Source organism: Leucoraja erinacea, chromosome 25, assembly GCF_028641065.1.
Source record: "Leucoraja erinacea ecotype New England chromosome 25, Leri_hhj_1, whole genome shotgun sequence".
Lineage (NCBI taxonomy): Eukaryota > Metazoa > Chordata > Chondrichthyes > Rajiformes > Rajidae > Leucoraja > Leucoraja erinaceus.
In genome coordinates this window covers 27,690,891-27,717,653 of record NC_073401.1, presented here as the reverse complement: position 1 = coordinate 27,717,653, position 26,763 = coordinate 27,690,891, and the positions used below count along the sequence as shown (strand labels likewise).

General features: G+C 43.6%; 1 protein-coding gene across 1 annotated transcript in view; it reads left to right on the top strand.

The window, feature by feature from the left end:
• The first annotated feature begins 7,804 nt into the window (after positions 1-7,804).
• The window catches only part of fam222aa (family with sequence similarity 222 member Aa), a 174,129-nt gene continuing 155,170 nt past the window's right edge, over positions 7,805-26,763 (top strand). The window contains exon 1 of the mRNA XM_055655363.1: positions 7,805-8,356. Coding sequence (XP_055511338.1) covers positions 8,235-8,356 — 122 coding nt within the window. The 5' untranslated portion in view covers positions 7,805-8,234. The remainder of the gene's footprint in view (positions 8,357-26,763) is intronic.

Genomic DNA, 26,763 nt, shown 5'->3' with positions numbered 1-26,763 from the left:
CGAGTCCGTGCCGACCAGCGAGCCCGTACACTACACCAAAGATCCTACAGCGGGCAAGATAGATCACTCAACGAAAAAGACCTAGTACGGTCATGGGCTGATTCAGGGGTAATTTTCGGCCCCATTTCCGTAACCACTTCCATCTGCGCACCAAAGATCCCGTAGCGGAGCAAAGATACTAGCGCGGAGACGGAAGCCGGTTATCCTTGATAAATCTCCCTCTGTTGTGTTGCTAACCTATTTAAACCGGTGCTAAAAATAGTGCCCAGAGGAAATTAAACCCTGGGACAAGCAGTGTTCTACACGTAACATGATATGTTACTCATTTTATCTCGGTTATAAATAGAGGTGACGGTGACATTACCATGACTCAGACTTGTCTGGATGTTAATCTGACTTTGTGACAAATGGTGATTTTTGGTTCCTTCCCGTGCAGATCAGGAGAGCCTTGGGTTTGTGCAGTGTTGGCTGACGTCTGCTGGGACCACATTAGGGGCTCTGTAATTCCACTTGTCTGTAGACCACCTTGAAATGGAGCCCGATGAGTAATGTCGTCTCGGGCAGGTGTCAGAGAGCACAGGGATGATTTTGTTCATCCATTGTGGATGCCAACAGGTGAATATGTTTGTAGACAAAAATGCTGGAGAAACTCAGCGGGTGCAGCATCATCTATGGAGCGAAGGAAATAGGCAACGTTTCGGGCCGAAACCCTTCTTCAGACGTTGCCCATTTCCTTCGCTCCATAGATGCTGCTGCACCCGCTGAGTTTCTCCAGCACTTTTGTCTACCTTTGATTCTCCAGCATCTGCAGTTCCTTCTTAAACACAGATGAATATGTTTCCTGTGTAGGAAGGAACTGCAGTTGCTGGTTTATCCGAAGATAAGCACAAAATTCTGGAGTAACTCAGCGGGACAGGCAGCATCACTAGAGAAAAGGAATGGGTGACGATTTGGGTTGAGACCCCTATTCTGAAGAAGGGTCCCGACTTGATATGTCACCCATTCCTTCTCTTCAGAGATGCTGCCTGTCCCGCTGAGTTACTCCAGCATTTTGTGAATATGTTTATTGTTCAATGAAAACAATCACCATCTTGGTAACCCAACTAGTTTTTGTTTCTGTTTAAAAAGGAACTGCAGATGCTGGAAAATTGAAGGTACACAAAAAAGCTGGAGAAACTCAGCGGGTGCAGCAGCATCTATGGAGCGAAGGAAATAGGCAAAGTTTCGGGCCGAAACGTTGCCTATTTCCTTCGCTCCATAGATGCTGCTGCACCCGCTGAGTTTCTCTAGTTTGGTTTCTGCTTGGAGATACAGCGTGTAAACAGGCCCTTTGACCTACGAAGGCCGCACCAACTCACAATCACCGTACATTAGTTTTATCCTCCACACTAGAGACAATTTACTGAAGCCAATTAACCTACAAACCTGCACGTCCACCGAATGTGGGAGGAATCCGGAGCACCCGGCAGAAACCCACACGGTCCCGGGGATAAGGTACAAATTCTTATCAGGATCATAGTCAGGATCAAAGCCAGGTCTCTACCGCTGTAATGCCCCTGTCCCACTTAGGAAACCTGAACGGAATCCTCTGGAGACTTTGCGCCCCACCTAAGGTTTCCGTGCGGTTCCCGGAGGTTGCCGGAGGTTGCAGGCAGTGGAAGCAGGTAGGGAGACTGACAAAAACCTCCGGGAACCACACGGAAACCTTGGGTGGGTGGAAAGTCTGCAGAGGTTTCCGTTCAGGTTTCCTAAGTGGGACAGGGGCATAAGGCAGCAACTCTATGTCTGAAGCACTGGGCCACCCCTACACTCAAGTTTTTTGGGGAACAAATTACTTGTGGGGGTTTGTCTTAAATCTCTTCAATGTGTGTTAGCAGCATCACACTATCTAAACTAAATAAATTAAATAAATCTAAGGTAATTGGGTAATAACTCTGTTGTATTGGCAATTAACATACAGATCCATCATGAGTTTGGCAACATTCCCAAGTGTAATTTTCACCTTAAGTTGTCATACTTAAAGAATCCTCCTTAAATTCTTCTAATGCACATTCAGGCTCAATTTTATTTTATTCAGCAAAGTGAAAGGTTGAGTTTACCAGAATTTGTGAGTTGAATAATTAGCCCTGAGCTGCTGGGTTTAGGGTGAGGAATACTGTTCATGATCCCCTGAATATTTGGGTGGGAAAGAACTGCTGGTTTAAACTGAAGATAAGACACAACGATGTTACAAGGATGGACGCAAGGGAGATATGAAGGCGCTCGACATCGATGTGGAGTCTTGGGAGAGCGGTGCAGCCGACCGCATGAGCCCTGAACCAACATCTCAAAACGGGGGGAAGAGAAACTGATGCACGGCAACTCCAACAGACCAGAGACCACACACACAAATGTGACCTTTGCCACAGAGACTGTCACTCCCACATTGGTCTCGTCAGCCACAAGCCACGCTGCTCCAGCCGAGGTTTGGAGCAAGCAGCCAACAACTAGGATGCATCACCCATGGTCAGTCATGACCGAGGGGGGCTGGGGGGGGGCTACAAAAAAACACACACACAAAAAGCTGGAGTAACTCAGCGGGTCAGACAAGAAGAGGGGTCTCGACCCGAAACGTCACCTATTCCTTTTCTCCAGAGATGCTGTCTGACCCGCTGAGTTACTCCAGCTGTTTGTGTTTATCTTTGGTTTAAACCAGCATCTGCAGTTCCTTCCTACACACCCCGAATATTTATGTGGACGCTCGATATACAGAGTTTCACTGTCATAACATGGTTGAAAAAAAATACTTTTGGTGTTTTCAAATGTTTCCCAAGCTACAAGTCGAGTTTATCGTCGTATACACAAGAATATTGAGACACGGACTACAAAATATTGTTCACCAGAAAGAAACATGGAAAATAGGTGCAGGAGGAGGCCATTCGGCCCTTCGAGCCAGCACCGCCATTCATTGTGATCTTGGCTGATCGTCCCCTATCAATAACCCGTGCCTGCTTTCTCCCCATATCCCTTGACTCCACTAGTCCCTGGAGCTCTATCTGACTCTCTCTTAAATCCATCCAATGATTTGGCCTCCACTACCATCTCTGGCAGGGAATTCCATAAATTCACAACTCTCTGTGTGAAAACGTTTTTTTCTCACCTCAGTCTTAAATGACCTCCCCTTTATTCTAAGACTGTGTGTGGCCCCTGGTTCTGGACTCGCCCAACATTGGGAACATTTTTCCTGCATCTAGCTTGTCCAGTCCTTTTATAATTTTATATGTTTCTATAAGATCCCTCCCCCCCATCCTTCTAAACTCCAGTGAATACAAGCCTAGTCTTTCCCATCTTTCCTCATATGACAGTCCCGCCATCCCAGGGATCAATCTCGTGAACCTACGCTGCACTGCCTCAATCACAACGATGTCTATCCTCAAGTTGGGAGACCAAAACTGTACACAATACTCCAGATGTGGTCTCACCAGAGCCCTATACAACTGCAGAAGGACCTCTTTACTCCTGTAGTTTCCTATAGTAGAAAGTGTTTCCATTATTTCCCAGAAGAATATCAACCAATGCATTCTGCTTGTTGCAGTATGATTAATGAAAGTCAGCATGTTAAATCTTTCCAATTGACAATTTTTTGCACAGTTATTAGATATAAATATAAATATAAATATTAGATATAAATAATATATTAGAGATACTGTCTTTCAAAGGATACTTGATAAAGTACTCCACACGGCACACGGTGGAGATAAGGACTCTGCAAATGAGGTGAATACGGTGGATCGAAGATTGACGAGACAACATGAGGCAAAGTGTAATTATCATTGGGAATACGTCACCTTGGGAGAGGAGACTTGTGCAGCTCTCCACAGGCAAGTACCTGGTGTTTTGTTCTTCAACAGCAACAGTAATGAACTAGATGAGGGAACGAGAGTCGTGCCTGCTAAAGATGCTGATAGCCAATTTGTGTGAGATAGCAAGACATACAATGAAATCTGATATCAATCAAAGAGTCTGGACTAACCATTCAACTTGAATAGTGATCGGCAGCTTTCTTTTTTATGAGGATGAATGCAATCTAAACTAAGATAGACACAAAATGCTGGAGTAACTCAGCGGGGCCAGGCAGCATCTCTGGAGAGAAACATAGAAACATAAAAAATAGGTGCAGGAGGAGGCCATTCGGCCTTTCGAGCCAGCACCGCCATTCATTGTGATCATGGCTGATCGTCCCAAATCAATAACCCATGCCTGCCTTCTCCCCATATCCCTTGATTCCACTAGCCCCTCGAGCTCCATCTAACTCTCTCTTAAATCCATCCAGTGATTTGGCCTCCACTCCACTATGAAGGAATGGGCGATGTTTCGGGTCGAGACCCTTCTTCTTCTTGGTTCTTCTTCTTGATTTCTTGGTCCTCCAAAATCTTCTAAATGGAATTTAAACTAGAGGTGGTGAAGGGAGGGCTTAAGCCAGAAAGGGTTATTGGGAAGAAAGAGCTACTTTAAATTTAGTTGCATCTGGTTGGGTAACTATAGTTGGGTGGAGATTATTCCATGCAATAGGTGCAGGAGTAGGCCATTCAGCCCTTCGAGCTTGCACCGCCATTCAATATGATCATGGCTGATCATCCAACTCAGTATCCTGTACCTGCCTTCTCTCCATACCTCCTGATCCCTTTAGCCACAAGGGCCACATCTAACTCCCTCTTAAATATAGCCAACGAACTGGCCTCAACTACCTTCTGTGGCAGAGAATTCCAGAGATTCACCACTCTCTGTGTGAAAAATGTTTTCCTCATCTCGGTCCTAAAAGATTTCCCCCTTATCATTAAACTGTGACCCCTTGTTCTGGACTTCCCCAACATCGGAAACAATCTTCCTGCATCTAGCCTGTCCAACCCCTTAAGAATGTTGTAAGTTTCTATAAGATCCCCCCTCAATCTTCTAAATTCTAGCGAGTACAAACCGAGTCTATCCAGTCTTTCTTAATATGAAAGTCCTGACATCCCAGGAATCAGCCTGGTGAACTTTCTCTGTACTCCCTCTATGGTAAGAATGTCTTTCCTCAGATTAGGAGACCAAAACTGTACGCAATACTCCAGGTGTGGTCTCACCAAGGCCCTGTACAACTGCAGTAGAACTTCCCTGCTCCTATACTCAAATCCTTTTGCTATGAATGCTAACATACCATTCGCCTTCTTCACTGCCTGCTGCACCTTCATGCCTACTTTTAATGACTGGTGTCAAAGATGTGTAAACATAGTACATTGTCATAGACACAAAATGGTGGAGTAACTCAGCGGGACAGAGGCAGCTTCTCTCCAGAGATGTTGCCTGTCCTGTTGAGTTACTCCAGCATTTTGTTTCTATCTTTGGTTTAAACCTGCATCTTCAGTTCCTTCTTACATGATGTATGTCCACGTCTACGTGATCACATGAATATGTGATTCTGTTTGTAGTTTGTTTGTTTGTTTGTTTGTCGTTTTGCACAAAGTCCGCGAGCATCGCCACTTTTCATTTCACTGCCCATCTCGTATGTGTATGTGACAAATAAACTTGACTTGACTTGACGTTCAAGCTCCGCCTTCATTAACTGAGCTCAAATATATTGGATTGAAAAATAAAAATGAAACGTCATCTGTACATCTTCTCCGGGGATGCTGCCTGACCCGCTGAGTTACTCCAGCACTTTGTGTTTTTTTTTCGTAAACCGGCCTCTGCAGTTCCTTCTTTCTACAATGAATTGTGTATATTATTCTACATTTGTCCGTACGGAATTGTCATCTGACAGTCAACAAAGTGTGAATGAAAAGTGTGGAAGAGACCAACTAGAGACCATTCAGTCCATCGCAGTGTGTCTGTGCTGGCTGGCTTTTTGATAGAGCAATTACATTCAGTCCATGGTCCTTGTCATTCATCCTTAATTTAATTAATTTCCTAGTCTTCCATTACCAACCAAAACTGCTTTCTAGAAGTCCACAGTGAAATAGCTTCCTTCCAACTTTTTAGATATAACATTCCTCATTCTTTCTATACTCAAATTAAAATATTCAGATGAAAAATAATTGTCCTTCAACATGAACCCTGACTCCTGGTGTCCACCGAAGACACTTGATCTAGCAGCAACCTAGTCGCTCAACCCCCTTGCAGGAGAGACTATTGTTGACAAGGTCGAGACCCTTCTTCAGGCCCATGTTCTGTTCCGTGTTTTCAGCTATCTATCTCCTGATTTTATTTGAAAATCCCATCACATATACACTCACCACTTGGGCTAATTTATAAAACTCATCCATCCATTTGTTCACATAATAGACCATTATCGTAAATGGCATTTCGTGCGGCTAATTGAATCGTTGTCATTTTTTTAATTTTTTTTTTGGTGAACGAGAGAATATAAATTTTGAGAATTAGGGTAATTAACAGGAAGAAAGTGCGTGGAAGTCATTGATTGCTCAATAATGTCGCTGAAAATCGCCACTGGAATTGCCCAACCTTGATCCAGAAGTTTGAAAAAGCCGCTCTGTTATCTTAATTCACCCCAGAATTAAATTCTGAATTAAGTGATGATTTTTTTTTTTTAACCAATTCTTCAGGAAACAACGTGCAAAATAACACTGCCCCCAACAAACGGCTCTGCATCTTTAGCGAGGGACGAGGCGCCGGTTGCTGCGAGTATATTATAATATCCCAAAGCTGCCTGGTCCCAGCTGATACTTGCCACAACTGTTTGTGCAACCGGTTTGTGTTTGGGTGAAAATGCAGTTTCGTGTAAATAACTGGTGCCTGAAGGTTACACAAAAAAGCTGGAGAAACTCAGCGGGTGCAGCAGCTTCTGCAGAAGCTGCTGCACCCGCTGAGTTTCTCCAGCTTTTTTGTGTAACCTTCGCAGCATCTGCAGTTCCCTCTTAAACACTGGTGCCTGAATCTGGGGCGTGAGGGCGAAATTGACACGTCAGATGCTGTAACCAGTTTTTATCCCCCCTCTCTTTCCGAGTAACTGATTGACCTAATCGGAAGGGTCTCGACCCGAAACGTCACATATCCCCCCTCTCCAGGGATGCTGCTGCCTGTCCCGCTGAGTTCGTTACTCCAGCTTTTAGTGTCTATCTTCGGTTTAAACCAGCATCTGCAGTTCCTTCCCACACACACACACCAGGACTAGACTGGGTGATGGGAGAGCTTCGCGCCGTCTTGACTGCTTTGGATATATTTTCTTTTAAATCTACTACAGCTAAGTCAAAGGCAACAATTTGACTGATCAATTCGTCTGAAGAAGGGTCTCGACCCGATACGTCTCCCGTTCCTTCTCTCCAGAGATGCTGCCTGTCCCGCTGAGTTTCTCCAGCATTTTTGTCTGCCTTCGATTTTCCAGCAATTTAGAAGATTGAACTTGAGTGTTAGACATTGTGGCTATCAATGGGGGAGAGGGAAGGGGGGTTTTCGATAACAAAAAAAAATGACTTAGGTGAGGGGGGTGGGAGGGGGGTGGGAGATGCAGGGACGGCAACAGAGAGGCTGAAGGGGCTCCCGGAAGGAATCTTGTAACCGCAGAGGTGAGACTGAGCCGGTCAAAGCGTCTGTGATGAGAGATCAGATCACCAGTTAGTTCCAGGCGATTGGAGACGGGATCGGATCGGGTAGAGAGAGGCTGGCAGGCAGGCGGGGACAGGCTGGGGGGATCCAGTGCTGGCGGGTTGAGCTTGGACATAGCCAGACAGAAGCGACGAGAGCGGTCAGATCAAGCAGCGACGGCTGCACCGGCCACAGCCTTAAGAGCAAAGCCGCAAAACATCAACACGCATCGGCGCTCAGAATGTGACCCGGCTCCTGGCTCCACATCCGACCGCAAATCCACCTTGTGTACAATCACGCCCCTCGCCACTATGTGAGTGGCCAGCGTTATTCCAATCTCTGACAAGCATCGTCTACATGGTCGCCGGCTTTGAGCGCTGACGGAGATATTTCCGTTTTTGTTTTCATCTTTCATCTTTCATCCACACGTTCAGCAAAGCCCAACATCCAACGTTGGGGGGGAGAGGGAAGGAGGAGAAAAGTCCAGCGCTGGTCTCCCTCTCTCTGTTGGACTGGTGGTGGGATTGAGACGCCCGCTCTGATGTTCGGCCACCAGCCAGTCATCTGAAACTGAAGGATTTGCGCGTTTGCAGCCGAGCAACTTCACGGTGGAAACTTTTCCCAAGGAAGGAGGGATTTTTTGTTGTTGGACCACATCATATATATTCCCGCCTATGGATCTGGAGACTAGCAGGATCATCATGGTCCCGATGGTCAGACTGGCCAAGGAGAACGAGCTGCTGTGGAACAAGTTCCACTCCGTGGGCACCGAGATGATAGTGACGGGGAGAGGAAGGTACGGTGGTATCATCTTTCATTTTCCATCCACGGTAGAGTTGCTGCCTCACAGCGCCAGAGACCCGGGTTCGATCCCGACTCCGGGCGCTTGTCTGTACGGAGTTTGTGCGCTCTCCCCGTGTGACCTGCGTGGGATTCAGATTCAGATTCAATTTAATTGTCATTGTCAGTGTACAGTACAGAGACAACGAAATGCATTAATGCATGGGAGGTCCCCCCCCCCCCCCCCCCCCCCCCCCCCAGATCCAGACCCAGACGAACAGGTCTGTCTGTGGGTTAGAATTACAGACGCTGGTTTAAATCGAAGGTAGACACAAAATGCTGGAGTAACTCAGCGGGATGGGCAGCACCTCTGGAGAGAAGGAATGGGTCGAGACCATTCTTCAGACTGAACAGTCAGTCAGTAATTTGTGTATTTAAGAAGGAACTGCAGATGCTGGAAAATCGAAGGTACACAAAAATGCTGGAGAAACTCAGCGGGTGCAGCAGCATCTATGGAGCGAAGGAAATAGGCAACGTTTCGGGCCGAAACCCTTCCGGGTTTCGGCCCGAAACGTTACCTATTTCCTTTGAGTTTCGTCCCGAAACGTTGCCTATTTCCTTCGCTCCATAGATGCTGCTGCACCCGCTGAGTTTCTCCAGCATTTCTGTCCACCAGCATTTTGTGGACCTCAGGTTTGCAGGTTAATTGACGGTATAAATGTGAAACATTATCCCTAGTGTGTGTGTGTGTGTAGGATAGTGTTAGTGTGCGGGGCCGGTGCAGACTCGGCGGGCCGAAGGGCCTGTTTCCGCGCTGTATCTCTAAACTAAACATCTCATTATGTCCCACCTACATTTGTTGTTCCAATCCACCTGGCCACGTTGACTCACAGTGGGGGTGCAATACCTTGTGTCTATAATTTTAACCGCGGGGAGCTAGTAGAATAACACATTCAGGCGTCTGCAGAAGGGCCTCGACCCAAAACGACACCCATTCCTTCTATCCAGAGATGCTGCCTGTCCCGCTGAGCCACTCCAGCATTTTGTGTCTTGTCTTCAGGCAGGGGCAGTGCCGGGTAGATCAATTGTTGGTTAGGGTGGGTGTGATCTCAAGAGGGAAACAATGTGGAGAACTGTGGAACTGGTAAACCGACTAGGGTGGGGGAAGGAAGCAATAGGCAATAGTTGCATGAGTAGGCTTACCCCTTATTTTTAAACTGTGGCCCCTGGTTCTGTGCTCCCCCACCATCGGGAACATGTTTCCTGCCTCTAGCGTGTCAAAGCCCTTCACAATCTTATATGTTTCAATGAGAAATCCCTCTCGTCCTTTTAAACTCCAGAGTGTACAAGCCCAGCTGCTCCATTTCTCTCAGCATATGACAGTTCCGCCATCCCGGGAATTAACCTGGTGAACCTACGCTGCACTCCCTCAATAGCAAGAATGTCCTTCCTCAAATTAGGGGACCAGAACTGCACACAATACTCCAGGTGTGGTCTCATCGGGGCTCTGTACAACTGCAGAAGAACCAAGGAGGGGGGGGGGGGGGGGGGGGGGGGTGGGCCTGCTGAGATGCTGCCTGACCCACCTTTGTGTCTATCTTCATTGTAAACCAGCATCTGCAGTTTATTGATGCTACAAATGTGATAACAATTCCTGTTCAGCAATACTAACAGCCACGGTAGCTGAAACTTTTCCAATCAAACTAGAACAAGTATCACCTAGTTATTTTTATTTTATTTTTGAGAGTATTTTGAACAATATTCTTCATGGAATAGTTCGCACTTTGGGATTTAGACGCCTTCGATTCCAAGTGGCAAGATTCGGAGTTAACATTAAGATTGGCTGACTCTTCAAACTGGAAAACAGATTGTGAGAATGACCAGGAAAGAGGCAAACATCAAATAAAGTGGCCAAGAAATGTCCAGTCGTATTAGCTTGTGACACAAAATGCTGGAGTAACTCAGCGGTTCAGGCAGCATCTCTGGAGAAAAAGAATAGGTGACGTTTCAGGTCTGAATCCTTCTTCATGTATGATGGAGAGAGTTCGGAGTTCGCTCAGCCACTCATGGCAAATGGGGTAAGTCAGATCACCCCCCCCCCCCCCCCCCCCACCCCCCCCCCCGGTAACGCAAGCAGCACGATTATTCTGTTTCTCACCGCCTTGTTTAGGAGATCATGTCTACTCTGTAATCTATGAATTTGGACAGTGAACATTGGTAGGCTATTCACCATTGAGTGCAGTAGAACTGAGTTTGGCATTGTACTGATTGTGTGTCCATACAGACATCCCTTTCAGCAACATAGAAACAAAGAACTGCAGATGCTGGTTAATACACAAAGGGCGCAAAGTGCTGGAGCAACTCAGCAGGTCAGTCAGCATCATGGGAGAACATGGATAGGATCTTCTGAAGAAGGGTCTCAACCCAAAACGCCACCTATCCATGCTGCCTGACCAGCCGAGTTACTGCAGTACTTTGTGTCCTATTCAGCCATAGTTACCAGCAGCTGTTTGCTTCTCTCCTTCCCTAACTCAACACGCTAAGATGACTGTAAATAACAAGGTCGTGGCTTAAATCAGCAAATGTAGCAGAGTTAGAAATCGAACATGAGCTCCCTGTTTTATGTGACTCAGCTGATGTGATCATCGTCGGCTATCTCAGCAGCTAAACCGGTCCATGCCGTCACCACCATTACCCCACTTCATTATGTTTCCTAGCAGGAGCGATGCATTTCCTTAAAGAACATCCTGACCCACACGAATACAATTGTAATACAAGATCATCTGCACTCCATGCGTTTATTGATTTACTTTGCAAATGCTGCACAGCTGCAGAAGCATGAAGTTTCTGGAATCCAGACAATCAAATTCTAAAGGCCTTGACCATTATTTTAATCAATCACAATATCTTTATATAAAAGCTTTTAAATTACAAGTTACTGGCACTATTTATCTTAGTAATGATACAAGGAGCATGAAAGCCCAGACATCTAGACTTAACAGCTTCTTACCCACTGTTGGCAGACTCCCGAACTAATCATTTTTGCCACGCTGAAGATAGACACAAAAAGCTGGAATAACTCAGCGGGTCAGGCAGCATCTCTGGAGAAAAGGATTAGGTGATGTTTCGGGTCAAGACCCTTTTCACAGACTAAAACGCAGAGGGAATTGAGAGATACAGATGGCACATAGAATTAATGAATGAAAGATATCGCAAAAAGCTTTGCTCAGTCCACCTTGGCCGAGATGATCGCTCGCTTGCCAAGCTCTTGAATTCCCCTTTTCTGTCCTGAGCCTCCTCCATTGTCAGAGTGAGGCCAAATGCAAACTAGAGGGACAACACCTCTCCATCTTCATCCCAATTCACCAGTCCATCATTCCATCAGTCCTATTACCACAATGAAGCATGAAATAAATTGTCTTCTGCTGTTTTCCTGAGTCACCTCTTGGAAACTTAGACAACAGCCCCCTGTAGATATTCAGAACATTATTTAATCCATCAGTGTGGACATTAAGGAAAGTGAATGACGTAATGGTCATCAAGATAAAATATCTATTATGACATCGGATGATGGAGTGAAACGGTGGCTGTAAGTACAATTCCTTCTAGTGTTGGGAGAATGAAAAGTTGATTGAGTTACACAAGATAATTTAAATTGTGTCTGTGAAATATTGAGTAGGTATGTGATTGGAATCTAGAAAGGGTGAATTGCTTTTATCAGCTGAGAAGTAAGGAGTAGGTTTGGGGGAAGTGGAGACACAAGGAAGTAGATTCTGAAATTTTGAGCAAAACATGAAGTACTGGATGAACTCAGTGGGTCAGGCAGCATCTGTGGATGAAATGGACAGGTGACCTTTTGGGTCAGGACCCTTCTTCTTCAGTCGTGGGAGAGTGACTTCAATTGTTACTATATTTTTCTATGATAAGGTCAACCAATGTTGACATTTGAAAGTAGGCTAAATTAGCTTGAATGCATGGTGTGGTACAAATCTTAAAGTTGCCTTGGGTAACATTGTCTTCTGATTCTTCGAAAAGCGTATAAGCGAAAAGCTAAATGGTGGCCGATTGGGAAAGGGGGAGATGCAGCGAGACCTGGGTGTCATGGTACACCAGTCATTGAAGGTAGGCATACAGGTGCAGCAGGCAGTAAAGAAAGTGAATGGTATGTTAGCTTTCATTGCAAAAGGATTTGAGTATAGGAGCAGGGAGGTTCTACTGCAGTTGTACAGGGTCTTGGTGAGACCACACCTGGAGTATTGCGTACAGTTTTGGTCTCCAAATCTGAGAAGGACATTATTGCCATAGAGGGAGTGCAGAGACGGTTCACCAGACTGATTCCTGGGATGTCAGGACTGTCTTATGAAGAAAGACTGGATAGACTTGGTTTATACTCTCTAGAATTTAGGAGATTGAGAGGGGATCTTATAGAAACTTACAAAATTCTTAAGGGGTTGGACAGGCTAGATGCAGGAAGATTGTTCCCGATGTTAGGGAAGTCCAGGACCAGGGGTCACAGCTTAAGGATAAGGGGGAAATCCTTTAAAACCGAGATGAGAAGAACTTTTTTCACACAGAGAGTGGTGAATCTCTGGAACTCTCTGCCACATAGGGTAGTTGAGGCCAGTTAATTGGCTATATTTAAGAGGAAGTTAGATGTGGCCCTTGTGGCTAAGGGGATTAGGGGGTATGGAGAGAAGGCAGGTACGGGATACTGAGTTGGATGATCAGCCATGATCATATTGAATGGCGGTGCAGGCTCGAAGGGCCGAATGGCCTACTCCTGCACCTAATTTCTATGTTTCTATGTATAGTTATTAAGCGTTCCCCGTTTATATTTTGTTCTGAGGTCCTCAGATAACCATATAACAATTACAGCACGGAAACAGGCCATCTCAGCCCTTCTAGTCCGTGCCGAACACTTACTCTCACCTAGTCCCATCTACCTGCACTCAGACCATAACCCTCCATTCCTTTCCCATCCATATAACTATCCAATTTATTTTTAACTGATAAAATCGAACCTGCCTCCACCACTTCCACTGGAAGCTCATTCCACACAGCTACCACTCTCTGAGTAAAGAAGTTCCCCCTCATGTTACCCCTAAACTTCTCTCCCTTAATTCTCAAGTCATGTCCTCTTGTTTGAATCTTCCCCACTCTCAATAGAAAAAGCTTATCCACGTCAACTCTGTCTATCCCTCTCATCATTTTAAAGACCTCTATCAAGTCCCCCCTTAACCTTCTGCGCTCCAAAGAATAAAGACCTATCTATACTCATGTCTATCTGTTATTTAAGTAAGGAATGATTGGTTAATCTTGTTTTATGAAGCTCGTGTAATCCCTGGTTCATAGTCAAGACTATATTGCAATTGTTAACCATTTAGAAACACATCTTTTTTTGAAGCTATTGATTGGTTTTGATATATTTTGAGTTGGCACAGAAACGGAACGGAATATAGGACATTTCAGGACTGAAAATTGTCATTCAGTCTGTCAAAACGATGTCAGTGTTTTAATTCACATGAGGTCTCAGCCTATTTTGTGCTCCCTCTCCGCACCCCTCTTTTTAAATTAATTTCAGTCACTTATGAACCCTACTGCGATGAGGGTTTGTAGCAGTGAATTCTACATTCTAACCTTACATTTCAAATTTAAATCTAAATGTATTCCCTTGTCAGTCATGAAAACTCTATCAGGAGAAAGAGCCCTAGTAATATCTCTCCACAATGAGGGCACTGGAGCTAATTACCGTGTCAGCTCAGTTTATAATAATTTTAATTAGTGCCCTAAAGTTGGTTATAGCTAGAAATTGGAGGTCTCCTACTGCATCAAGTATAAACATTGCTAAGTGGCACAGAGACTGTAGATGCTGGAATCTGCAGCAGAAAAACATACTGCTGGAGGACTTTAGTGGGTCAGACAATGTCTGTGGCGGGAAATATCTCTTCATCTGGTCCCTTCATCTTCATCCAAGTGCAATGTTTCTTCCTAACGACTTACCAAATAGGCAGAACAACTCAGGGTGGCAAAGGCTTGTGTGAGGTTGCGTACTGTGATCGATACTGTGCCTTGCATTTCTGAGATCCATCTATGAATGCCTCTAGATGGATAGAAGCCACGATGTATTTTGGGAAGCATCTCCGGCACTGGAAGTAAGTGGTGGAGAAAGATGCTGATTCTAATTCTGCTGATTCATTCTGTGGTTCTGTAATGAGATTGGTCTCCTTTCTTGGAAATGGTTACATTTATTACATCCCTGACATTTCCTGGCACATTCCTCTTCTTCCCAGAACCAGGGGCCACACAGTTTAAGAATAAGGGGTAAGCCATTTAGAACGGAGACGAGGAAACACTTTTTCTCACAGAGAGTGGTGAGTCTTTGGAATTCGCTGCCTCAGAGGGCAGTGGAGGCCGGTTCTCTGGATACTTTCAAGAGAAAGCTAGATAGGGCTCTTAAAGATAGCAGAGTCAGGGGATATGGGGAGAAGGCAGGAACGGGGTACTGATTGGGGATGATCAGCCATGATCACATTGGATGGCGGCGCTGGCTCGAAGGGCCGAATGGCCTACTCCTGTGTCTATTGTCTATTGAAATGAGGCTGTGAATATGCATTTGAAGTTCTTCTCTGCCAGGTATTAGAACTATAAGGATCCCATCTAATCCAAGGCCTTGTCATTTTTCATTTGAACTTTTCATATGATCTTTTCAACCGTGTTGGGCTGAGCTGTGGGCATGGTTGGTCTGGATAGTTTCCTGTGATACATATCAGGGACAAGGTCAGAATCTCAGAAAACTTTGAGGAACATCTTCCATTGATGTGAGATTGCATTGTCTCTCTCTGTCCTTAGCTTTACTCTGTCACCGCTGTTCAATAGGGTGAGACTTTAGATGCTTAGGCCATAAGTGGTCTTTATAGCCATGCCAGTCGAGGTTATCAGCAACGAGGTGCTGCATTTTCTCTGCTCTTTCCACCATTTGTTCTTTGGATGATGACATTTTTTGTTGGATCTCGGCCTTCGGGTGCATTCATGAGATGTCATTTTCCATTGAGACACCATGGAGGTCCATCCCAGTCCAGGAAAGCCTTGCATTTTCAAGTTACTTAGTTCTTTGGATCTCCTGGTATTTTTTTAATGAACTCAGACCTGGTGTTTTCTAATATAGAAACTGAAGAGTCAAGAGACAAGAGAATCTAATTCTCATTTGTGCCAACACTGGAACAATGATGTTCTTGCTGCAGCATCACAGGCCATAATGCCAGGAGTCTTTCCCCGGGTATTAATTATCACAGACTTCAGAGTGATAATGATGAATGCTCTGAAGGTCGGGCACACAGTATTTCTCAACCTTTCTTGCCACAATAGTGTACATTAATACCAAATAGAATGAATCTATGGGATAAATAAGTAAATGTTCAAACTACGAGGCCTCTACTCAGGGCTGCTGTTTTTCACATGATTTCCTCTATATATATTTTTTGCTGAATAATAACATCGTAGGCTCAACTGAAAATTATACATGGGATTTTATAGTCATCAATGTGGTTATTCTGAATATTTCAAAGGCCATTGATGGTTATATTTCATGTTAATAGGTTACATTTCCAATATCTTTTTAACTTATTTCCCCTTGCACAGTAGTACTGTTGATGAATCTATATTAATCTATATTAACTGGTCCATGATATAAGTGTATTTATGGGGATATATAAATTCCGGTCTTGTATAGATTCTGACCTTACATATGTTCAGTTACAGTTTCTATTGAGCCAGTCGGGTTAGCCCTGGGTTAGCCCAGCACACCAGATTCCAGATCATATTGCATTATTCCCTCCTGAATAATTACTAAATGTTCTGAATAATTTCTTTAAATGTTTGCCATTGTCATTTGCAAATGTGTTTTAACCAGATTTTCCAGCAACTTATGAAAAGATATTCCATATCTCAAATTTTTGCAAAACAAATCCTTCATCTCTTGATTCTAGTATTAATTTTAAAATTACATTTTTTTCTAACTCATTCATCAAATAGTTTTAAAAAACTGGTCATTATATTATTTCTTCTTTTAGTTTAGAGATACAGCGCGGAAACAGCCCCATCAGCCCACCGAGTCCGCGCAGACCAGCGATCCCTGCACATTAACACTATCCTACACACACTACAAACAATTCATAATTAGACCAGGCCAATTAAACCACAAAACTGTACGTCTTCAGAGTGTGTGAGGTAACCGCAGCTCCTGGAGAAAACCCTCGCAGGTCATGGGGAGAACGTACAAACTCCATACAGACAAGCACCAGTAGTCAGGATCGAACCCGTGTCTCTGGCATTGTAAGGCAGTAGCTCTACCCGCTGCACCACCTTCTCTCAAATCCATGTGCGGAGATTTGTATACAATAATGTTCAACTTTTCAGGTCAATTTTCGATAAAACCTCGTGTTCTGATATTAGTCAAATGGATCGACGTTGCACTTCATCCATTAAATCTTCCTTCTAACAAAGATATTGCTGAGAATTTTATATTATTTATTTATTTTTTTAGATTCAACTTTATTGTCATTGCACATAGTACAAGTACAGGTACAACAAAATGCTGTTTAGCATCTAACTAGAGTGCTAAGTAGTAAAGTGCTGATTAACATAATATATACAAATGAGGATATATTGGTGTATGTACATAGGCACATATACATATATACAGATAGTTGTTAAAGATTGACGTGCTATATTCTGGCGAATAAGAGCATAACTATAAATTATATAAACTATAAATAATACTGAAGAGAAGGGGGGCTAGCGCTGGGCCTGTGAGTTCAGCAGGGTAATGGTGTTGGGGAAGAAGGTACACATAAATGCTGGAGAAACTCAGCGGGTGCAGCAGCATCTATGGAGCGAAGGAAATGGGTGACGTTTCGGGCCGAAACCCTTCTTCAGACCAGTTGGGGAAGCAGCTGTGCCTTTAGCCTGCTGGTGCGAGACCTGCGAGAATGGAACCCGATTCCCCTTTCAATAATACACAATTCCCATTAACGAGCAGCAGAGTTGAGTTGAGCAGAGTACAGATACAGTACAGATACTTTCACAGTATTTCACAAGGGCCGTTCCCAGCTCACTTGATGCTTCGTGAGTTTTTTACAACTATTCTCCAGGCTGTACAAAGCAAGAATTTGCCAATTTAGAAAGAAAGTGATTAGTGCTAAGTTAGCTGATTTATCTCAACTCTTCAATTTAAGAGCATAAACAATTAGAAAAGATTATTTGCCTCCTGAACTGTACTTCCTTTTCAATAGCGTGTAATTTCTCTGCCCTAGTGGAATCCTGAAAACATGTAATAAGCCCATACATTTGGGAAAGTGAAGAAAGTTAGAAATGAAGAAATGATCACATTGTTTGTCAATTTATATACTCCTACTTGACAATAGTGTTTATTATTTGTTCTGTCACCAAGACTTGGACTCAGTACCGTCCACACTATGAGCACCATTTAAAAAAAACCTTTACATCAATCAGATCTGATTTAAACATCCCTTCTCTAAGAGAAAATTACTGATGAAAGTGTACTCATTCCCAGTCCAATTAAGTGTAAGTATCCAAAAGCAAATGATTACAGATGCTGGTAATCTGGAATAAAACAGAAAACGCTGGAAAAGCTCAGCAGGCCAGACGTCTATAAAGAATGAAACAGGAGACAGACACAAAATGTTGGAGTAACCCAATGGGTCAGAGAGCATCTCTGGAGAAAAGGAATAGGTGAAGTTTCTGGTCGAGACTTCACTTCAGGCCTGAAATGTCACCTGTTTAAGAAGGAACTGCAGATGCTGGAAAATCGAAGGGACACAAAAAAGCTGGAGAAACTCAGCGGATGCAGCAGCATCTATGGAGCGAGGGAAATAGGCAGCGTTTCGGGCCGAAACCTGAAGAAGAAGGGTTTCAGCCCGAAACGTTGCCTATTTCCTTCACTCCATAGATGCTGCTGCACCCGCTGAGTTTCTCCAGTTTTTTTGTGTACCTCTGAAATGTCACCTATTCCTTTTCTCCAGAGATGCGGCCTGTCCCGCTGAGTCTTCCTGCGTATGAACACATCCAGTGAATTGGCCTCCACTGCCTTCTGTGGCAGAGAATTTCACAGATTCACAACTCTCTGGGTGCAAAAGGTTTTCCTCATCTCAGTCCTAAATGGTCTTAAACTGTGACCCCCCCCCCAACATCGGAAACATTTTCCCTGCATTCTGTTTTTCCTTTCTCCTGCCTCTGCATAAACACAACACTCATTCCTGTGGTCTTCTTCTTCTTGCATGTGGCGTGCACAGCCTAAAGTTGTAGGACAACGTATGTTCTATTTGATCCTATTTGATTGTGCACGCATTTGATTGCATTTGTGAAGGTTGCAATCTCCCACCCCGCTGAGTCGCTCCAGCTTTTTGTGTCTATCTTCAGTTTAAACCAGCATCTGCAGTTCCTTCCTTTGCAAGAGTGACTCAGTATTCCTGACAAAAATATCGATAGAGTTAACTTTGTATCTTCAGCCTTTTCAGTATTATTTGTAGACTTGGTCATTGTGTCCTTCGGTACTTCATAGAATTTCTCCAAGGTCAAATCGGAATCTTGCACAAGGCACGAAATACATGAATAAGGGAATGAAATAATGGGGACAATGGCCTGTTTTTGAAGTTTTCTTATGTTCCTAAGTGTTGTGGCATATGTCCTGTAAAACGCATCCAACTGAAATCGACTAGTGAACCAAAATTAGAAGTACCTAGTCTACAACTAAAAAGAATAATTGATTTCTGGCAAGAAAAAGGTAAATAAATTAAATAGATAGAAAATTGATTTTTTTTTTAAAAGGTTAAAGCTCGGGAAGTTAATTGATAACTAGCTAGCTGCGTTGAGAAGTGAATAGGAAGGTCAAGATGCAGTGATGAATAGACGCAACATCATCTGGAGGTGTGAATGGTACATTTCTGTGGCACCCCTTCCATTTCTACTATTTACACAAGTCTTCTTTATAACCATAAGCCAATATATCCCAAAAAGCCTTCCCCCACACATTTCCATTTCCTTCAATTTCTACAGTCAAATGTTAGCGGTGTACTTGGTATACATAAGCATAAAGAAGAAACAGCAGTAACTCAGCAAGAGAATGTATGTAGCCTCTAAATTATCTCACTAAAAGCAAAAAACAGCATTATGACTCACAGCCCAAATGGCAATTAAATTCAGACTTAGTGTTTATTCAACAGCAGTTAGACAGTGGCCTTAAGGGATACAGATTTACTTTAGCAGCAGGATAATGCATTCTCTATTTGACAATATTAGTGAGAGCATGAGTAATGTGTTGGTTTATTAAAATTTTGTCATAGACATCGTAAATTGTTACAAAAAGTCTGAAATGTACGTTCAGATAGAATCTTAAATTGACAAGTACACAAGTTCCTTGACCAAGCAACGGAAATTTTGATCCTGCGGAATAAGGTTGCTTGAGCATAGATCTATTTTAATAATCCCTGCTGTTCAAAAAGAAATGCATGCTGTAAGGAAAGCCTTGAACATTGGCGAGAATATGTTCAATACATGGTTGCTGTTGACACCAATTTATGCAGCTAGGAGACAAATCAAATAAAATAATCAGCATGCAAGAATACTTACATTAATTAAGCAAGAAATGGCAGACAGAATGCAACTGAATTGTGGTCTCCAGAACCTGAAAACAATTGTTCAGTATTAAAAATACTCAAATATACCACAACATAGTAAATTTTCCACATTACAGGTGTAACTTTAATTCCCCCACATCACAAAATCAGATTTGTAGAAACAATCTCACCTAAACAAATGTAAACATTTTTCATTTAACTTTCTGCTTCCTTCATTTGTTTTTCTCTATTCCTCTTTTGTATTCCTTTTTTCATTTTGTTATACAATCTTAACCTAACAGAAGTGTTGAACAGATTAAGAATCTTAGCTGCCTCTTAAGATCACCATTTCAGAGGTCAGTCACTGATCAATTCACTTCATGTGATATGAAGTAAATGCCGAGATACAGCAAAGGGATTGGGATCAGACTACATTCCAGCTATAGTATCTACACTCTGGAATGAGCTGTTCCTGTATCCAGAATTAGAGACAAAAAGCTGGAGTAACTCAGCGGGCCAGGCAGCATCTCTGGAGAAAAGGGATAGGTTTGAGAAACGACCACTGGAGTTTTCAACAAATCTTTATTCGAAAGTTCAATATCCAGCATACAGGCTTTTCAGACACGTCTGCCCACAATGGTGGACAGCGCTGAACTAACGCGCGCAAGGGAAAAACCGCACAAAACCAGCAGCCCCTCCCGAGTCCCGTGACCGCGGCTTCCGAACGCCGGGTTCGATATCTCCGTGCACTAGCAGGCGCCGCTACAAGGGTTTCGGCCCGAAACGTCGCCTATTTCCTTCGCTCCATAGATGCTGCTGCACCCGCTGAGTTTCTCCAGCAATTTTGTGTACCTTCGATCTTCCAGCATCTACAGTTTCTTCTTGAACATTTCAGGCGTCGGGTTTCAAGGGGGAAATCCTTTAAAACCGAGATGAGAAGAACTTTTTTCACACAGAGTGGTGAATCTCTGGAACTCTCTGCCACAGAGGGTAGTTGAGGCCAGTTCATTGGCTCTATTTAAGAGGGAGTTAGATGTGGCCATAAATGAGAGTCATGAATTAATTCCTATTGTGGCTAAGGGGATCAGGGGGTATGGAGAGAAGGCAGGTACGGGATACTGAGTTGGATGATCAGCCATGATCATATTGAATGGCGGTGCAGGCTCGAAGGGCCGAATGGCCTACTCCTGCACCTAATTTCTATGTTTCTATGTTTTAGTCTGAAGAAGGGTCTCGACCCGAAACGTCACATATTCCTTTTCTCCAGAGATGCCGCCTGTCCCGCTAAGTTACCCCAGCTTTTTGTGTCTATCTTCAGCTTAAACCAGCATCTGCAGTTCCTTCCTACACTGTTCCTCTATCCAAGTCGTGTCAGTACAGGTACAGCACTGGTATTTATCCAACAAATGTGGAAAGTTGCCTAGGTATGTCCCGTTCATAAAAAGTACAAATCCAATCCAGCTAACTAACTACCCCCATCAATCTCCTTTGGCAAATTGATTTAAGCCACCATCAACAAGGCAAGTCACGTTTATAGTCATACGCACTAGTACAATGAAGTACTGGTACAATGAACTGACTTGCTAGCAGCAGCATCACAGACTCAGACAACCACACAAAACTAATTATACATAAATTGTAATGAATTATGCAAAAAGTGTTAAAGGAAGGCAAAAATCAAGACGTTGGTTCTTAATTAGAAAAGAAACGTCCATCAGTCTGAAGAAGGGTTTTGGCCCGAAACATTGCCTATTTCCTTCGCTCCATCGATGCTGCTCCACCCGCTGAGTTTCTCCAGCACTTTTGTCTACCTTCGATTTTCCAGCATCTGCAGTTCCTTCTCACACAAAACATCATTGGAGGTCACTAATTACCATAAATTCATAAGTGATAGGAGCAGAATTTGGCCATTCAGCCCATCAAGTCTACTCTGCCACTCCGTCATTCAATCATGGCTGATCTATCTTTCCCTCTTAACCCCATTCTCCTGCCTTCTCCCCATAAACCCTGACACTCATACCAATCAAGAATCTATCTATCTCTGCCTTAAAAATATCCTTTGACTTGGCCTCCACAGCCTTCTGGGGCAATGAAGTCCACAGATTCACCACCCTCTGGCTAAAGAAATTCCTCCTCATCTCCTTCCTAAAGGAACATCCTTTAATTCTGAGGCTGTGACCTCTGGTTCTAGACACTCCCACTGGTGGAAACATCCTCTCCACATCCACTCTATCCAGGCTTTTTCCGGAACAGGCCAGAAACTAAACGGGACCAGCCACATAAATGGTGTGACTCCAATAGCAGGTTAGAGACGGAATGTCCTGTGGTGAGTGACTCACCTTGAGACATCCCAAAGCCTTTCCATCATCTACAACTCGGAAATGTGATGGAATATTTTCTACCAGTGTACCAGCAGTTACCATGTGTACCATGTACAAAACGTATTGCTCTTATTCACTTCTGCTACTCTGACATTTGGACAGGTACGCGGATACTGTTGGAAAGGTTTAGAGCAATATGTGCCAAACACAGGCAGGTGGGACGGTCCTGGAAGGCACATCTTGGTCAGCATGGGCAAGTTGGGCCAAAGGGCCTGATACCGTGCGGTAGGACTCCACGACTCTAAAAGAGACAGTGTTAGCAGGGTATTGGAACACCACTATCTGGAGTTCATTGGCTATATTTAAGAGGGAGTTAGACGTGGCCCTTGTGGCTAAAGGGATCAGGGGGTATGGAGAGAAGGCAGGGATGGGATACTGAGTTGGATGATCAGCCATGATCATATTGAATGGCGGTGCAGGCTCGAAGGGCTGAATGGCCTACTCCTGCACCTATTTTTTATGTTTCTATGTAGATGCCCCTACACGGAGCAGAGTGGAATAATGTGACTGTCTACATCCTGCAACTCCACAGGTGAAATGCAGTGGGTCCAAAAGAGAGTTCACCACCACATCAAGTGCGATTAGTGGTGATGGGTAATAAATGCTGGGAACACCCAGTTCAAAAATATAAAAAATAGCATTCAACAAATGATTTTGAAGGGTAAAGTTTCATTTTGATTTGATTATTGACTATCAAAGCTTCTTATATTTATTATTGTATTTATTTTTCTTTATTGCACTTTCCATTTTGTGTGCTCTTATGAATATGATAATAAATAGGATAAAAGATGTGGTTTAAAATTGAAGGGGAGCCCCAGGGTTCAAAGTCCATTGGACTATTATTAAATATGTCAATGGCTGAGATAAAAAGGAAATTAAAGAAAGCTGGAAGTTTTAAAATAGGATATACTGAAAATGGCTAGTGGACTGATGAATATGTTTTTTGAGTTAAGAGATACAGTGCGGAAACATGACCTTGGGCCCAACGTGTGAGCACCGACCAGCGATCCCCGCACATTAACACTACCCTACACACACACACTAGGAACAATTTTACACATGCATTTTACACCAAGCCAATTAACCTACAAGCCTGTAAGTCTTTGGAGTGTGGGAGGAAACCGGAGATCTCGGAGAAAACCCACGCAGGTCACGGGGAGAACGTACAAACACCGTACAGACAGCGCCCGCAGTGAGGATTGAACCCGGGTCTCTGGCGCTGTGAGGCAGCAACTCTACCGCTAATAAATAGCAGAGTCAGGGGATATGGGGAGAAGGCAGGAACGGGGTACTGATTGGGGATGATCAGCCATGATCATATTAAATGGCGGTGCTGGCTCGAAGGGCCGAATGGCCTACTCCTGCACCTGTTGTCTAAGTCACCATGCCGCCCATGTCCCCAATCCTGTCCCCAATAACAAAAGACACATCAAATTTTCAGGTGGGATTTTGCACTAAATCGTGTCTATTCCATTCTAGAGGGTAAATGATGTTACAGAGTTGATAATAACTGCCGTAGCAGTATCCCTGAGCATCTGGGTTTAAAGGAAAATAAAAACCTGAAGTTCTGTCAGTTAAAACAATTGACATAGCATGTTTGAAAGTCTGAAATGCCTTACACAGTGTGTGTGCACAGCGCTGGCCTCTATGGGGAATTCATATAATTACTTAAAGTCTTCAAGGATAGTGGGGCAAATGTCACTCATTTTTGATGTGGCGGAGGTCAGCAGCTCCATATGTTAGTGGGCTGGAACGCCTGTAAATGCTTTTTAGTACTCTCAGAAAATGAGGGATATGATGTGACAAGATATTTGAGATGTCCTCTCTACATCCCCACAGATGGTAATCCTGAGGTCAATAAATAAAATACGTGATATTTCATATTGGACCTTCAAACTAATTTTGCAGCAAAAAACAAAAATAATTTTGATGTTTTTTCAAGAAAAGTGACATTTCATGATGAAAAGGGTGATTGTTTGATTTGTCAACGAGGAATCAGTCTTTTGAGCTAGAGGTGTGTTGTGGTTAATCGAAACTTTGGTCATCTTGCGCTGTTTTCTTATCTCTTGAAACATTGTTAATGAGGTAGCAGAATTGATGAGCAAAACTAGTTATCTGGGAGTGACAAATTGGGCCATTTTGTTTTTCCTCTTCTTGTCCCACTCCAGCTGGCCTTAAGAAGGATTATGGATTATTTTTTGCAGTATTTCATAGAGCCATTTGAGACACAAGTGCCTGAAACATCTTTGAAATCTCGAGCTGTTTATCCTCAAACTACTGTGTGAAAGCATGAGAATCATTCAGCTGCAACAAAAAAATATTCCTTTGATAGTCGTGGAATGTAAATGTGTGCACATGGAAGTCAAATACAATTATCATTATGCAAACTGCATCACTAACATTGAATTAAAGGACCATTGTCACCCACCGTGCCACTTCACAGTTGGGATTTTTAATGCAGAACTGAACCATAATGATGAGAAGGGGCCCACAAACATTTCCCAGTCTATCTGATTTCACATTGAAAGCAAAATAAATCAGTGTACAGGCCAGTTCATATTAGATTATCACCCGTGGATATAGCCAAGGAGGAAAGTAGGAGAATCTAGTTTAGAACAGAACACAAATAAATCAGACCAGACCTTCATGTCTTGTTAGCCATCATAACTGACTACACAGCATTGGGTGTGTTGTTTTAAGTTTAAAATCCGAACTCAAAAGCTATAATTCTTAAAATAGTATCAAATCTCTTATAGTTTACATATTTGTTTGGAGGTTCTGAATAGAAACTCTGAATATCATTCACAAATGTAATCGTTGAAGCAGAACTCTTTGATAGCAGTGGGTACTTGTATATTAATTAAAAAGAGACCAGTGGTGTACAGTGGCATTCCCTAGGGTCATTACCGGGACCAAAGGTTTTCTCAATATGCATTAATGAGTTGGACTGGAGCAGACAGATCACATAAAACTGGGAGGAAGCAGTGAGCTGTGAGGAAGATAGCAGTAGACCTCAAGAGGGTAGAGATAGGCAGTGGAGTAAACAGACAGATACACAGTGGATGAAATTTAATGTGAGATGTTTCATCGCAGAAGAAAGCTAGCAGAGAGGCAATGTAAACTGGAGGGCACAATTTTAAAAGACAGTACAGGAAAACAGAGCGGTCGAGCATGTCATGCATAAATAGTTCAGAATATCAGTGAAGCTTGAGAAACTTGTTAAAAAAACATTCGGGATCCTGTGCAAGGAAGTTCTGCTGAATCTTTATAAACACTGATTTGGCCATGACTGGAGTACTGTAAAGCTAAAAACCACTGATGCTGGCATTCTGAAATCCAAACCGAAAATGCTGGAAACACTGTGATGGATAGATTTATGCTCGAGGGAGAAGTTCAGATGGTCCAGGAATTCTAGAGACATAGAAAAGGGTCCGCAGTCGGTGGGTAAGGACTCCTGGCCAAAGAAATGGTCATCGTGGCAGAGACTGGGAAGTGGCAGTGGAGGAACATTATAACATCAGGCCAGGCTTGGAATTCATTTAGATGCGGAGAGAGGGGGATGAAGCTAATGTATTGTGTAGGAAGGAACTGCAGATGCTGGTTTAAACTGAAGATAGACACAAAAAGCTGGAGTAACTTAGAGGGACAGGCAGCATCTCTGGAGAGAAGGAATGAATGACATTTCGGGTCGAGACCCTTCTTCATCACCCATTCCTTCTCTCCAGTGATGCTGCCTGTCCCGCTGAGTTACTCCAGCATTTTGTGTCTATCTAAGCTGATATATTGTGCTGGTTCCCCATTGGAGAAAGCCAAAGGCTTTGCCCTCGACTCATACTCGCAGCATGGTCGACACGAGGTCGTAGGAGGTCTTTGTAACTCCCCTTCATGCTCGAGAGTAGTCCCCACGTGCTAGGTCGCTGCGTATTTTTCAACATGCTGAAAACTGCCCGCGAGTAAAAAAAGGTCGCCATGGAAAAAAATATATATATTTTTTACTCGCAGGTTTAGTCGAAGTAGGTCGTAGTAGGTCGGCATGTTATTCGTAGGTAGTCGAAGGTAGTCATAGATAGTCTTCAATATAGTCGAAGAAGATCGAAGGAGGTCCTCTTCACTCTCCACTATTCGGTGTCCAATTTTCCCGAAGTTAGTTGTAGCTAGTGGTAGCTGGTCTTCAACATAGTTGAAGGAGGTCTTCAACATGACACTTTTTCAAACTCTCCTAAACTCGCCAATTAGGTCGCCGCAGTGGGACAGCCCCTTTAGACACCAGACTTGTTCATTGCTGGTGGCTGAACCAAACCATGGAGACAGGACTCCTCTTCCAGCTGGCCCTTGTTCCTTGAGCAGGCTTTCTTTTGCCATTAGGTTTCAATCCGCATGTGATCTCAATATCAGTGAGGTGCCATGGT